This window comes from Haliotis cracherodii, unplaced genomic scaffold (genome assembly GCF_022045235.1).
Source record: "Haliotis cracherodii isolate W230 unplaced genomic scaffold, xgHalCrac1.p SCAF_7, whole genome shotgun sequence".
Taxonomy (NCBI): domain Eukaryota; kingdom Metazoa; phylum Mollusca; class Gastropoda; order Lepetellida; family Haliotidae; genus Haliotis; species Haliotis cracherodii.
The window spans coordinates 43,986,217-43,999,718 of record NW_027266330.1 but is presented as its reverse complement, the minus strand read 5'-3'; the positions used below and the strand labels follow the sequence as shown (position 1 = coordinate 43,999,718).

Sequence of the window (13,502 nt, the reverse complement as noted above, 5' to 3'; positions counted from 1 at the left end):
TCTCTATAAACTCCACCTGTTGAAAGGGGAAACAACTGCTGTGGTTGCAAAACATCTTGGTCGTGAGGTGTACGGTCCGTCCGACAAAGATTGATCGTTTCCTGCATTAAAATTGAGTATTGCTTTAGATCCAAATTATCTGAGTGTTTATTTTCTTAAAATATGAAATTTAAGTCTCGATTATTTTATAACTGTTATTAATATAACTATGAAATATGTTTTTGATCGATCGGCTCTAGATCAACACTTCGTTATAACTTGACATTTCTTATATGTGGTTGACAGTTGTTTTTAGAAAAAATACCAAACAATATGGTTTTGTTTCACTATTTTATCGGTATTTTTACATGAATTAATCAACTGTTTCATTAGCTTTGTTATTAGCCTTCAAAACGCCCAGTAAAGAATGTACCGGAGTTGCTCACCTGGTCCCGTAATATTGATGCGGTATCTCGCTTCGGTTACCGTCTTCTCATTCTGCAACTGAATCTGGTACGTTGGGAAGCCGAAATTCTCTGATATATCTACACATATCACACCCCTTCTTCCCCCACAAATTTTCTCTAATTCAACAATTTTCAGCAATGGAAAAAAACATTGTCACTACGGTAATGTTTTGCCAGCTGGGGATTTCCTGTACTGGACGACCTCGGGTATCCCCGATCCGAAAATAGTGCCGTCAATTATTTTTAGCCAGCCAATCAAAACGAGATGACACACTCCACTCTCAGCCAGCCAATCAGATTGGGTGAAAAAAAAAAACCACTGCAAATAAACCACTGCTGGCGATTGAAGATCAAGCCCTGTTATGGGAGAAATCTTAATAAATGTTTGAAACTACTTTGGTTGTCATTATAAACTGTAAATTGTGAAATTAATGTGTCTCCAAAAGAATGCGACTACTGACCCCTAACCAAAAATGCGACTCAATATAAATGACACCCCTATCCTCTTACTTACTTACTTACTTAAATTAGGAATTTAATGTGCGCTTTCTGACATATGCATATTTCGCGCCAGGCCAGTGTTTGGTCGAAAAGCGTATGTCAGAAAAGGTGAGGCAACCTCGGCGGGGCATTTTAGGATTGCTTACTTAATTTGGAGAGCAAATTTGGAATTTTGAAATATGCCATGCAAAAAGTGGATGGGGGAGTGGAGGGACTAAAAGGAGTTTGTGTGTTTTAATAGGTTTAGAATTTTAGGGTTTATTGGCAGCTTATTTGTTGTACTTTTATTTTTAAATGCGGCCAAGTAGGCCTGTTGTTTTGATTAGATATATGCCTAGAGCTTTAAAGGTTTGTAAGTCATTTAGGGGGTTTAGTACCGTTGCTATTGTCATTTGATTGTTGCAATTTAGTGTGGATTGGAGTGTTCTGTGTTGCTGGTAATGTGTGCAGTATAGTATTACGTGTTCAGGAGTTTCTTTTAAGTTGCAGAGGGGTCATTTACCGGTTTGGTGTTTTTTAATTTGGCGTAGGTGGGAGTTTATCTTAGTGTGGCCTGTTTGTAGTTTAGTTATTACTCTGTCAATGTTTTTTGGTTTTATGATGTATTTTTTTTTTTTGAGTGGCTTTTGTAGCAGGTTTTAGTTTGCAATCAGATTTCAGATAGTTATTTTGCCACTTTTGGAAGATTTTCTCCTTTGTGATACTCTTAATTTTGTTTTTTGACATTGGTAGGTTGATGCTTACTTCTAATTTTAGTGCTGTTTTGTCTGCGTGTTCATTGCCAAACACTCCAACGTGTCCCAGTCTGCCTTGTTGTAATTGAATTTTGGTTCTTGAGGTTCATTTGGGGTTTGGATACTTATGTTTCCTATGGTTATGTGGATTGGAAAGTGGTCGCTTCCAGTGGCTCCTCATGCACTTCCCACAAAGTGCTTTGGGCGAGATCAGGGGTACAGATTGTTAGGTCTATAGCCGACATATTTTGATTAATTTTATCATATCTAGTTGGTTGGTTTTTATTTAGTAGTATTAGTTTTATTTGTTCTATCCATTGGGCGATGAGTTTGCCATTTTGGTCTGTTTTATCTTTGAAGTCCCCTAAAAAGACGGTGGATTTATGGCTTAGCTGATTTAGGGTTTCCAAGCCTTCAGGTTTAATTTGTTTCCCTGTCCAGTTGTATACGTTTACAATGTTTATTTTTTGGTTGTGATGAGTTATTTGTATACCATTAGCTTCTAGATTTGGGGTTTTAGTTGGTATTTCTCTCCTCTCAAGCATCAGTGGATTTATATCTAAGGAAAATACAGGAGAATCCTCACCTTAATCTAATCACACACCAAATAGCACCACTTATTAGCGCTGAGTATAGTACTTCCCCTTAAACAATACATGTGTGCTGGCTCATGTCAGGCTTTGACGCAGTCCCACAGAACAAAGACACCATGTTGCGTGGGTGGCGTCTGTCTGGACTTGCAGGTGTGATCAGTGATGACGTAAGTGAGTAGGAACTCTTAGACCCCAGCAGTGACAAATCACAGCATGTAATTAGTGTTTGAATGACATTGTTTATATACTTGTTACAAGTGCAGCTCAATAAACAGTGATGTGGAATACATAGTTGTTTGTTTTCAGCATATGTCTAAGTTGGTCTTTCGGCTACCCAAAATGTCTTATTGTTGATATAAATGCGATGTTTAATAATGCAAGCATTTCTTGCATTTAATTCACGCTCGTGTTAATTTAAAGATTCATAGTATATCGATTTTATCAAGTAACCTTAATTGCATCATAATTTGAGTCACAAATAACAAAAATCAAATACAGTTTCCTCTGTTTGAAGACAAAGTATCTCTGATAATTAGCATAATGTCATCACATTGCTTTTGGACCATGCAGGGAAATGTTTCCCTCATAGGCAAAAAATTCAAGGATAATCCTTGTCAGTACCGAAAGTAACAAAGTTCGAAGTTGTTAAAATTCCACACAAAGCCTGTGATATATCTTTGATTGAAAATGGCGTGATTCATTCATGTGATAATTCATTTAGTAAGTGTATATGGCCTCTAATGTATTGTATCATTTGTAAAAAGATGATCTGTTGCAGAGATTTGTGTTAGCATTACCATTTTTACTGAAAATATAAACATTGTATGCTTTAAAGTAAACAGGATTTTAGTCTCAAGTTCACATTTTAATATGAACCATAGGTGTTGACTTTTGTAGTAAATGCCATGCTCAATTTTGACTTGTAGTGGGACGATACAAGTATCGATCAGAATTGCACACTAAGTAAAAAGTATCGATTCTTACCTTAAATGTATTCTTTAATATACATTACATTAAACACTTATTACTAGTGAAAATGAGAAGTGAAAATCCATTGTGCCATACTTGACACTGCCAAGTGTAAATCAGCTGTATTTGGCCATCCTGTATGTGAAAAAGATGGCTTACGCTCCACAGATAAAAGCACATGCAAGTATCATGATACGTATCGGATCGTGAGCAAGGTATCAAGATATGTATCGGATCACACAGCCCAAAGTTTGACCCAGCCTATCTCTGATAGCCCTTGCTGTCAGTCCTGTCTGTCACAGGCAGATGAAATCTTCTCAGCAAAGAAATAGCTAACCATGATAAGATAAGCATGGTTTTTTTCATGAATGGATCTTCTTTTTTTTAAGTTGAGATTTACAGTTTGCTCAGCGCACAATTTGGATGTTTGCATGTTTGTTGGGAGCATGATACTCACAAATGTGGTTTTTGAAAGTGAACAGCAAATAATGATTGTTTAGATATCAGGAGCTCATAAATACACTTTTGTTTAACCATGAATATCCCTTCACAATGCCACGGCTTGCTGGGTTATCGACAGTTTCTAATGGATTTTACTGTTTTACTGACCTGTCAGGGAGAGGTATTTTCCTGCAGAATTCCAACAACATTGACTTGGCTTTCATGCTCCATTCATCATCCACAGAGTTACCCTTTATAAGGAATAAACATGAAATAATAGTTATCACTGTTAATAATTCAAAGAATATTACCTCCATTACAACAATGCCTATTGCAAATTTGATTTGTCATCACACAAAAATCTTCAGATTTTCAAAAGAAGTCCTCTTCAATGTCAACTATCCATAATTAGTTGTGCAAGAAATAGTATCTTGCTTCCCTTGCAAGTGCAAGGCGAGGAAACCTCATTTCTCTCCAAAATCAAAATTCTAGATGCAGATAGTTGGGAAGACGGGTGGGGTTACTACTGTTGGAGGTTGAGTATTCACAAGAATTAGTGATAGTTATACTCAACCTCCATTACATCATTGCAAGAATATACCAGAGGGACTGATGGGTTCTGACATCGGGTAACCTTTAGGATACCTGACAGACTTTGAAACCTTTTGAGAAAATCAAAACTTATCATTAGGGCTGGTAAAAAAAATTGATAATCGGAATTACTAAGAAATATTAACGATTATCGATATGAAATTTTTGTCATTGACAATAAATTACATTAACTATTGTGATAAACTTAAGTTTATTTTTACCGAAACTGGCCTGTTATTGTCAATCATGTCAATTGACGAGGACAGAAAGCTGTGTTTGTTTTATCTCAAATGTCCACAAAGTATTCCAAGCACCACTGTTCCAATGCTGACCAGTGGCATGATATATGTTTATTTCTTTCGGGGACTTTCTTTCTTGCTTTAAGTTACTTATGCAAGTCAATTGTTAACCTGAAAAAATACGGGAACATACGGTAAAAGTCAAAATGGGGAATTGCATCTGACACACTTTTTGTCAAATTTGGAAATGTCCTCCACATGTCAATCATAAAACTTTATGAAAGCTTTACTGAGGCCTTGAATGTTGTAACCTTGATCAAACAACCTTTTAGCAAGTGTCATACATAACGGTTAAGTTGACTATTTATCAAAGTTTAAGTCATCCCTTGTCACACAGTCATGTTGAGAGTTTTTTGTCACTCTCGACCTTTATGCACAGAGATCTAAATATGAAACAAGTGTAGCCGGGCGTGGTATGTTGTTGTCCAGCCACTAGGCTGCTAGTCATAAAATGAGGCGGTTCTTGGATGATGATGTTGATGTGTATTCATGTGTAGCAGATGATGGGAGGGGAACTGGAAAGAAGAGTCCTCCCTCCATAAAGAGTTCATGATGAATATTATAACTTAATATAAGCCAAAAAGGAAACAGATTAATTTATAAGGATAAGTGGGTAGCACATGGTTGAAGCACATGGTTGAAGATAAGGCAATTAGATATATTTTACTTTAATGAAAAGCTGTGATACCCTTTCTATGAATATATTTGTTTCCACAGCAGGATGGAAAGAGATAAGAATATTGAAATGTTTCTCACCTGTAAAGAAGAGTCCTCCCTCCATAAAGAGTTCATGCAGAATGCATGAGGAGGGCAGGTGAGAAAGGAAGTTTAAAGAAGTGGACCAAAGGGCCAATCAGAAGAAAGGTAGCATCTGACAGGTATTAAAGGAAGTCAAGATGCTTCACAGTCACATGAAGTGGTGGACATATCTAAAAATAGATAAGGGGAAATCCAGGTGAAACTGGAGAAATCACAGAGGCTGCAAAAGGGTATCAAGGTTGATGTTAGTTGGCTGACATTCAACTGCAGACAAGGACAACATATAATGAACACAGAATGAAGTGAGGGTGAGGGTGATAATGGATGATGGTTTAAGAGAGGGTGGTACTTATGTGGCTAACACATTCAGAGTTAGCACTACCACCCGGCTACACAAGCAAGGCGGTCTCACTGTTTTCATTTAATTCTAGATCTAGAGTGAGTGAGTGAGTTGCGTTTAACGCCGTTTTTAACAGTATTCAGGAAAGCCCAAGTGATGCAGGTCTCAGACGTTTACAACTTCAGTGAAACCCACGAGCTGGTATGGTGTTGACAAACCTAGAAACATAATCAGGGCGAACCGGAATTCGAACTCACAACCAGGTTTCTGGCGTGCCCAAAGGGATGCAACTCTGCGGCGGTTAATCACGGCGCCTTAGATGACTGGGCCATTCATGTCCCCTGATGGTTAATGAAGATACCTGATCATCGATATATACCTGAAGCTTAAGTTAAACTTCTTGGCCAGGTTCCCTTGTTTTGACTTTGCACATCTGAGCAGAAAATCTGATTCAAATGCGTAAAGAAATCCATCAGCAACATGCCTAAATGTCTTACCCCAAATTTTCACATGTTGTTTTCTTAGTAAACTTTATATGTCATTTGCTTTCATATTGGACAAATTGTTCTGAACGTCTGAAGAAAGATATGCAACTGCATCTATGATCAAATGTAACTGTGTCTACAGTCAATGTACCTACCTAATGTGCTATTGAACTCAGAAAGCTTTTTGATACTATTAATATCACACAGAAAAAAGAAAGGCTTTCCTGCCTTGCACATGCACAGAGGGCAACTGAGGGCAACAGAAGCAAGATACTAATACTTGTACAACCAATTGAAAATAGCTAGCTGACAGTGGAGAGGACTTCTGTTGAAAGCCTGAAGATTTTTTATGTGAACTAGGAATTGATGTAGTAGAAGTAGAGAACTCACAAGAGGTACACACATATGTACATGCATATGATATTGGTGTTGATATTCATAGTTACATCACTAAAAAGCGACGAAAAAATAAATCATAAGAAGCTTTTGAACTTACAGCATTTTCTATTTTGGTTGGGAAGTATTGTTCAATGAAGCGTGAAATAATTTCCCGACAGAGAGAGATGAACCCTTTTAATCTTCCTTTGTTCTTGTTAAGTTCACTGTCTAGTGATGCCTGCAAAATGAACACAACCAATAGGTAAGTCATTATATATACAAAAACAGATGTGTCCACATTCACCTCTTCTAAATACAACAGGTCTTTTAGCTCACCTGAATTCTGGAATATTAAATACATCATTAACAAAATATGTGTAAAACTATTGCCATATACCTGGATATGTAGACAACAGTTTAAATGTCACGATAGACAGCCACTATTTGTCATCATTGATATTTAAATATTTTGTACAAAAATACTAAGAACTGAAAACTTATGCTCAACTTCAAATGATTTAAACAAAATTTGAAGCAAAGACAAAACTTACAGAGTTTACAGAGCCAAAAATGCATTTTGATGATCAAAAGGAGCATGATCAACATGGAAATGTCAAAGTAAGGTCGATATTAGGAAACAGAACATGTGTGTTGAGTTCCACAACTAAATGAACATACACCAAATTTCATAACATTTTAACTAAAATGGCAGAGTAACAACCCTAAATAGTTTTTTCTCAATGGCCGTATGTAAAAGCAGATTCATGCCTCATTGGTAGGGACAAGTCTGTGAATTCAGTTTCAGCTTCATTGGTCCCTACCTTTCTCAGGAGACGACAAACCAGCCATCATAAGCTCACTTGCGACTGAGGGGTTAACTGGTGAAGATTGAAATGGTTCCAAGCACAACATTGAAGCTCATCAGACATGTGTGAGAGATGTGTCAGAAGTTAATGTAGATTATGGTGTGTCAAATCCAGAATGAAGAACATCTGGATTAGTCAGATATTACAATAAATCTACTAATTTGCCTCTGCAACTAACCTGTCTTTGCTGCAGGCGAACCCATTCGACAGGCGCATAGTTTAGAGAACACCCCCAAATGAAACTCACAATAACTGTTTACAGAGTAGGCTTTGCATATCATTTAAGTTTTGCATGATATGCATAAATGCTCAGCTTGCAAAATATCAAAACTTACATTTGTTTATTTACCTCAAAAAGAACATTGCGAGTTAAGAAAGTATCGGCCAAATTTCTCAACTACCAGACAACTACAAGAAACGGACTTTGTGGACTTTTGGCACTCACGTTAAGTGGCATCTAGTCTGATATTTTCTTGATTTGTTTTATCATTTTTCACATTCGATCATAATATTTTGTTTCCTGATGAAAAGAAAACACTTAACCTCCGATAATTTCTAAAAATTATCAACTTTCGGAATATTTTGGTGAAGACTCTGTCCGAGCACCAAAAGAAGCCTTTCATAATGGTGCGGGTGGAGCAGTTGTGAAGAATGATGGCACGAAGCCATAGGGCAATCGTGTTGCGGGCAACTTCCATCTGCGATGTCGTAGATACCAGAATGAAAAGGTGGCAATGTTAATTTGTCCTCAATGATTCTTGGAGCATCAAATAAAGCATTGCAGCATCCACCCCAGACAGAGTAGAAGTTCCTGTTGATCTTCAACCCCAACTATCAAAGATAGGAGCAGGACGGTGAAGGATCTATCCAGCTGTCCTGGGAGTTGAATCTTAACTATAAAGTCCAAGCTAAGCCCAAATGAACGGCACCATGCGCTCTGCGCTCAAATCTAACACGGGTGATTTAGTACGATCGCACATGCTGCTGTTGCCAGAGCCAAGGGGAAGACTGTCATCTTGGTTAGGTTGCAGTAAGATGCTGAGTGGATTGGTTCAAAGGGTGTGCCTCTCAGCAGGGTATGTACCACATTTAGATCCCATGCTGGATGTCTGAACTTTGCCTTCTGGTCTACTAGACGAATGGAGTTAGCAATCTTGGTCATCTTTCAATCTTCCGGAATGGCCAAGACAGAGCTGACGGCCACAAGGTAGGTTGTGATAGAGTTGCCCATCAGGCAATGCTTGTGGTGCAAAACCAGTAGAAATTCAACAAAGGATTGGGTTGACACAGAGGTGGGGTCCTGGTGTTTCTCCTTGAAGAGATTCTTGAAGGAGCATCATAAAGGCCCCCGGCAGAACGACTGCGCCATGGGGATTGCATTCATCGCCGCCCTTGCTGAGTGACCATGGTGTTAAGGGCTCATTGTAGATGGACCAGGCATGAAGATGGGTAGGGACGTTTGCTGTGAGGGGCGGAGCAACAAGTTGGGCAAATCTGGGAGTTCAAGGTGGTCGATGGTAGACATCTCCTTGAGATCCCCTCGCAGGCTATCAAGGTGCTTTTAAAGTCAGAGCGAGGCTCTGGGTCGATGTGATCTTAGGAAGGGCCCTGGGAAGGAGTACTGGAGGTGGAAAGCTTTTAGTCCTTCTCAGGAGACTGTGCATTGACTGCCGAGGCTTGTGGATCTGGCGAGATACGAAGAACGGAGATACGATACCTGAACAGTTTGGCTGGTGGCAAACAAGTCAATGTTTGGGTAGCCTTTTCAACAGACTATATCGAAGGCGTCCGGATGGAGTTTCGACCCTGAGGGAGCTACCTTGTCTGGTCTGCGTCGTTTGCCAGAATGTTACGATATCCGTGAAAGTATTGGACCAGAACACGTTGACCCAGCTGAATAATTGGATGTAAGAATCAGAATATTTGTTGAAGGAGTGAGTGGTCCCCTGATGGTGGAGGCACCAGACCACCGTGAGGTTGTCCGTGGAGATGGCAGGTTGAGTGTACTGGAGGCGGTCCTGCCAGTGAGATGTTGCCTGAACACCTTCAGCTCAAGTTGTTGATGTGTCAAGTGAGCTGTGTACTGGACCACAGGCCTGATGTCGACTGGTCCTCTAGATGTGCACCTCAACCTGTAGAGGCGTCGATGAACAGGTGGGACGTCGGGGATAACTCTGTTAAGGAGACGCTTCCTAAGACATTTGACTCTATCATCCACCAGCTGAAATGACTCGTGAGGTGGGGGGTACAGCAACAGATAGGCCATGTACGGCCCCAGGAGCTGTTGGATGGGATGCAAGTGTAGTCAACTTCAGCCTGCCCACTTCAGGAGGGTGTCTGCTCGTTCAGTGCCATGAAGATACATGCTGCATCCAGTGGATAAGGCACTGATAAGATCGCATTGTACAAAGTAAGGTGACCATTTCTATCCCCTGTGTAGTCATCGGAGGTCGACAGAGCGGTGGGAAGAATTATAAATTCAACAACATATCTTGTAAATCAGGCTGAATGTATGAAATTCCTTGGTCTGAAGCCGTACTGTACGAAGTAAGGTGATCAGTTCCATCCCCTAGGCATCATATAAGCGCTCCCGTTCTTATATCAAAGAACGATGAGGCGTGGTGTCTCGTTACTGCACATGTTGGCATAGGATGTCTACTTGGCCCCATTGATGTACAGCGAGAGGCGTCTGGTCGAGTGGTTGCATGCACATAAGCATGCAAACCAATCTGTACAAATACACTGCACAGCTCTCATTAGGTGAGTTGACCTAATTCCGGACGAAGATGTTAATAGTCAGGGAGCTCTTGACATGTGACATGTAAATCACCCTGCTCAGTAAACTGGAATCCCCCATAGAGTCGAAGCTCCACACACAGACAATCCTCTGTCAACTTTATGGCTGACAGAGAAGTGGTGTTTCCAAGTTCTGTGTAAAATGTGAGACGTTGCCGGTGTAGGGGCAAGTTGATCACCATGATAAGCGTGATGTCTGGTCTGTGTTGTGAACGATGATCCCGAGGTGGGTACCCAGAAGCATATGATGATTCTGTCAAAGGTCAAATCGTCGTGAAGTTGTGAACTTCAACCTTGGTGCAGCCACAGGAAGCCATAGGAAGGAAATTCTTCGAGGGGACTATCGTTGATAGACAGGAAGAATCAGTGGGAACTTTCACAGAACCCTCAGCATGAGGCCAGGCACTGCCAAGGACTTGAGGAAAAGAGGGTTGCTGGCTCTTAGGGATGCAATCCGGCAGTCTCATAAGCCCGTAGGATGAGAGCACATGACCAAAAGAAAATCATGTTACGGCTAAATGCAAGGTCATCCTGGGTGAATGCTATGTCTGCCATCTCCAAAGCATGGATGGGGACATCCCCCTTTCAAGGAACCTTAAACACCGGCAAAAGCAATAATATCGCAAACTCTTCATTTAATGCTTTGACCAGATTCTTCACCATCAGCCGTGTAGCTGCTCAGGAGTGCTGGCGACAGGTGGTACGATAACGGGAAAACTGATTTCTGGGTCGATGGCACCAAGGGTGGCTCCAGAATGGGGTTGGACATAGAATGCTGGAGGCTGAGAGCGCTGGTGGCAGTGTGTAGGTGCTCAGGAGCAAAGGTCCTAATCCTCGAGTGCCGGTGATGCTGAGATTTTCTATGTACTTTTCTCCAACTGAACAGAACTGCAAGAATTGTCAACGTACATGTAAGTGCTCTATTCCTTTTTCAAACACTAATTTTCTCTAATACTTATATGACTAACTCAACATCTTAAGTGCCACACTGATTCTTGTGATTAACAAACAAAAATCTCATGTACTGTTACAAGACATTAATGTATCATACTCATATTATGATTTTATTTAAGAATTGTTTTGATTGGATACAAACCACTTAAGTGACAAGATTGATGTCCACATGAGTTTTGCATGTGTATGTTAAGGATCTTATATACTTATTCACTGTTCATGGAATACTAAAATGAAATAATGACAAATTGTTACTTATTCACATAACTGATGTTCAGGTGAAAGATATCTATAGACGTATTGCGTGGGACACAATTATTATAGTGAAAACAAAATCATCAGCGTGTACATCGCAGAAAATAAATCATATCCCATTATATTCACCGAAACATCATATAGTGATCCTTATCAACAAAAGTTCAAATAATAGATACCGAGAAACTTGCATGTGGCGTGTTGATTCGTGTCCGGGTCACGGGAGCATGCAAGGTCAAACGGATTAAATAATACACAAATTACTGGTATATCATGAAAGTCCCATATTTATTTGATTTTAGTGGTAATTACTGATACTATGTAGTGATTTGTGTTTATTCTGTATGTCATAGGCGAAATATTTCAAAATTTACTGTAATTGTTTTGTAACAAAAGATTATCAGCAGACTACCCCTGTCTGTGACATCACACCCGGTGACCTTTGCACTTTCTGAAATATTGTCATCAGATTTCATGATCTTTATCTTTGTTTTTCTCTCATCATATCAAATGGAAAATGACAAATGGAACATTCTTCAATTGAGAAGATCAGCAACTTTTGCCAAGGCATATATATGAAGGCAGTGTAAACTTTTTTTAGATTGAAAAAGCAATAAGTTATGCTGAGGTCACACAAACTGCACCAGTTTGATTTTCGTATGTCTGCTAGCATCGTGAAATGGGATTTGTATTTACTTAAAATGTAAGCATTCAACCAAAACACTTGAATTTAGGATTGGTGAATATTTGTAAGTCATTAATTGCTTTATCCAAATTTTATAACATGACATGTTAGATTAAGATTATTGAAATCAATTTGCACAAATTTAACAATTCAAAAAGGTTCATAACGCGAAATTCAAAGCACCTCCAACAATGTAATCCATGAAAGTTCAAGAAAATTTAAAATTTTTGAGTTCACTTTGGTCTTAACCTTTGTATGATTGAAAACATCTGTTAGAAATTGTCCACCCTCTTATCACCGCCTTATGCAAATGAATTCAGCAGGCTAAAGGTTAAGTAGTTCAGTATTTTCAGAGTTAAGTTTTCTTTAACTTCTCATGAGATATCTGTACATAACACCACAGTCATCCATGACAGTAAACATGACAGTGCTGGTAGCTTCCTTGGAAACCATCCACTTGATGGACGGACATTCATTCATGCAACTGTTCTTACCTCTCCTGTGGTCTGCAAACCGATCACCACACAGCAACCAGACTCCAGTGCTTCTTTTGCCTCCTTCACAATACATGAAACCTTCATACCCATACTGCAATGAGGATAAAAATATTTACTGCAATGCTATATTATGAAGTAAGATTTCAGGAGAAACAAGAATTAGTGAGTGAGTCTGGTTTAACGCCGCTTTTAACAGTATTCCAGTCATATCGCGGCGTGTCAGCTTAATGTGGGAGGAAAGCCCGAAATGATGCAGGTCTGAGACGTTTACCGCTTTGGTGAAACCCACGAGCACGGGTATGGTGCAGACAAACCTAGAAACATAATCGGGGCGAACCAGAATTCGAACCCACAATCATAGGTTTCTGGCGTGCCTAAGGGACGCAACTCTGCACAGCGAATCGTGGCGCCTTAGACGACTGGGCCACCCGTGCCCCCGAAACAAGAATTAAAACTGGACATCTTTTTTTATTTGTGCTCATTGTAGATCATTGTCATTTTCTCTTGAACATTTTAAATACCAAACAATTTGAGCAAATACAGGACTGACAATAACCAGATTCTTCAACCTGTTCAAGATATGATTATAATGAAAGTGACAACTCAGACTGTGTGGTAAACCTGCATTTTCTTAAATATCAGGTTAGATCTGAAAGTTTTTTCAAGTGTAAACATGTTTCATGATGTGACCTGAAGTGACCTAGGTGCAACCAAAAGCAGTGATTGAAACCCCACTCTAGAGATGAAATTTGATCCAATTCCTGTAAATACTCAAGTTGTACCAAAACTTTTTAATGTCTAATTCACAAAGTGACCTTTGACCTTGAATTGTATAATCTATGTAAAAAAAAATTCCCAGTTGTTTATAGGACATATATAGGTATCAAATCTGTCCTATGCATGTGGTTGAAGA

At 39.4% G+C, this 13,502-nt stretch overlaps 1 protein-coding gene across 1 annotated transcript in view; it reads right to left on the bottom strand.

Moving 5' to 3' along the window:
- LOC139447195 (uncharacterized) overlaps positions 1-13,502 on the bottom strand; it is a 467,168-nt gene that overhangs the window by 179,569 nt on the left and 274,097 nt on the right. Inside the window, exons 16-18 of the mRNA XM_071228411.1 lie at positions 12,587-12,680; positions 6,655-6,774; positions 3,853-3,935 (exon numbers count right to left, since the gene is read on the bottom strand). Coding sequence (XP_071084512.1) covers positions 3,853-3,935; positions 6,655-6,774; positions 12,587-12,680 — 297 coding nt within the window. The remainder of the gene's footprint in view (positions 1-3,852; positions 3,936-6,654; positions 6,775-12,586; positions 12,681-13,502) is intronic.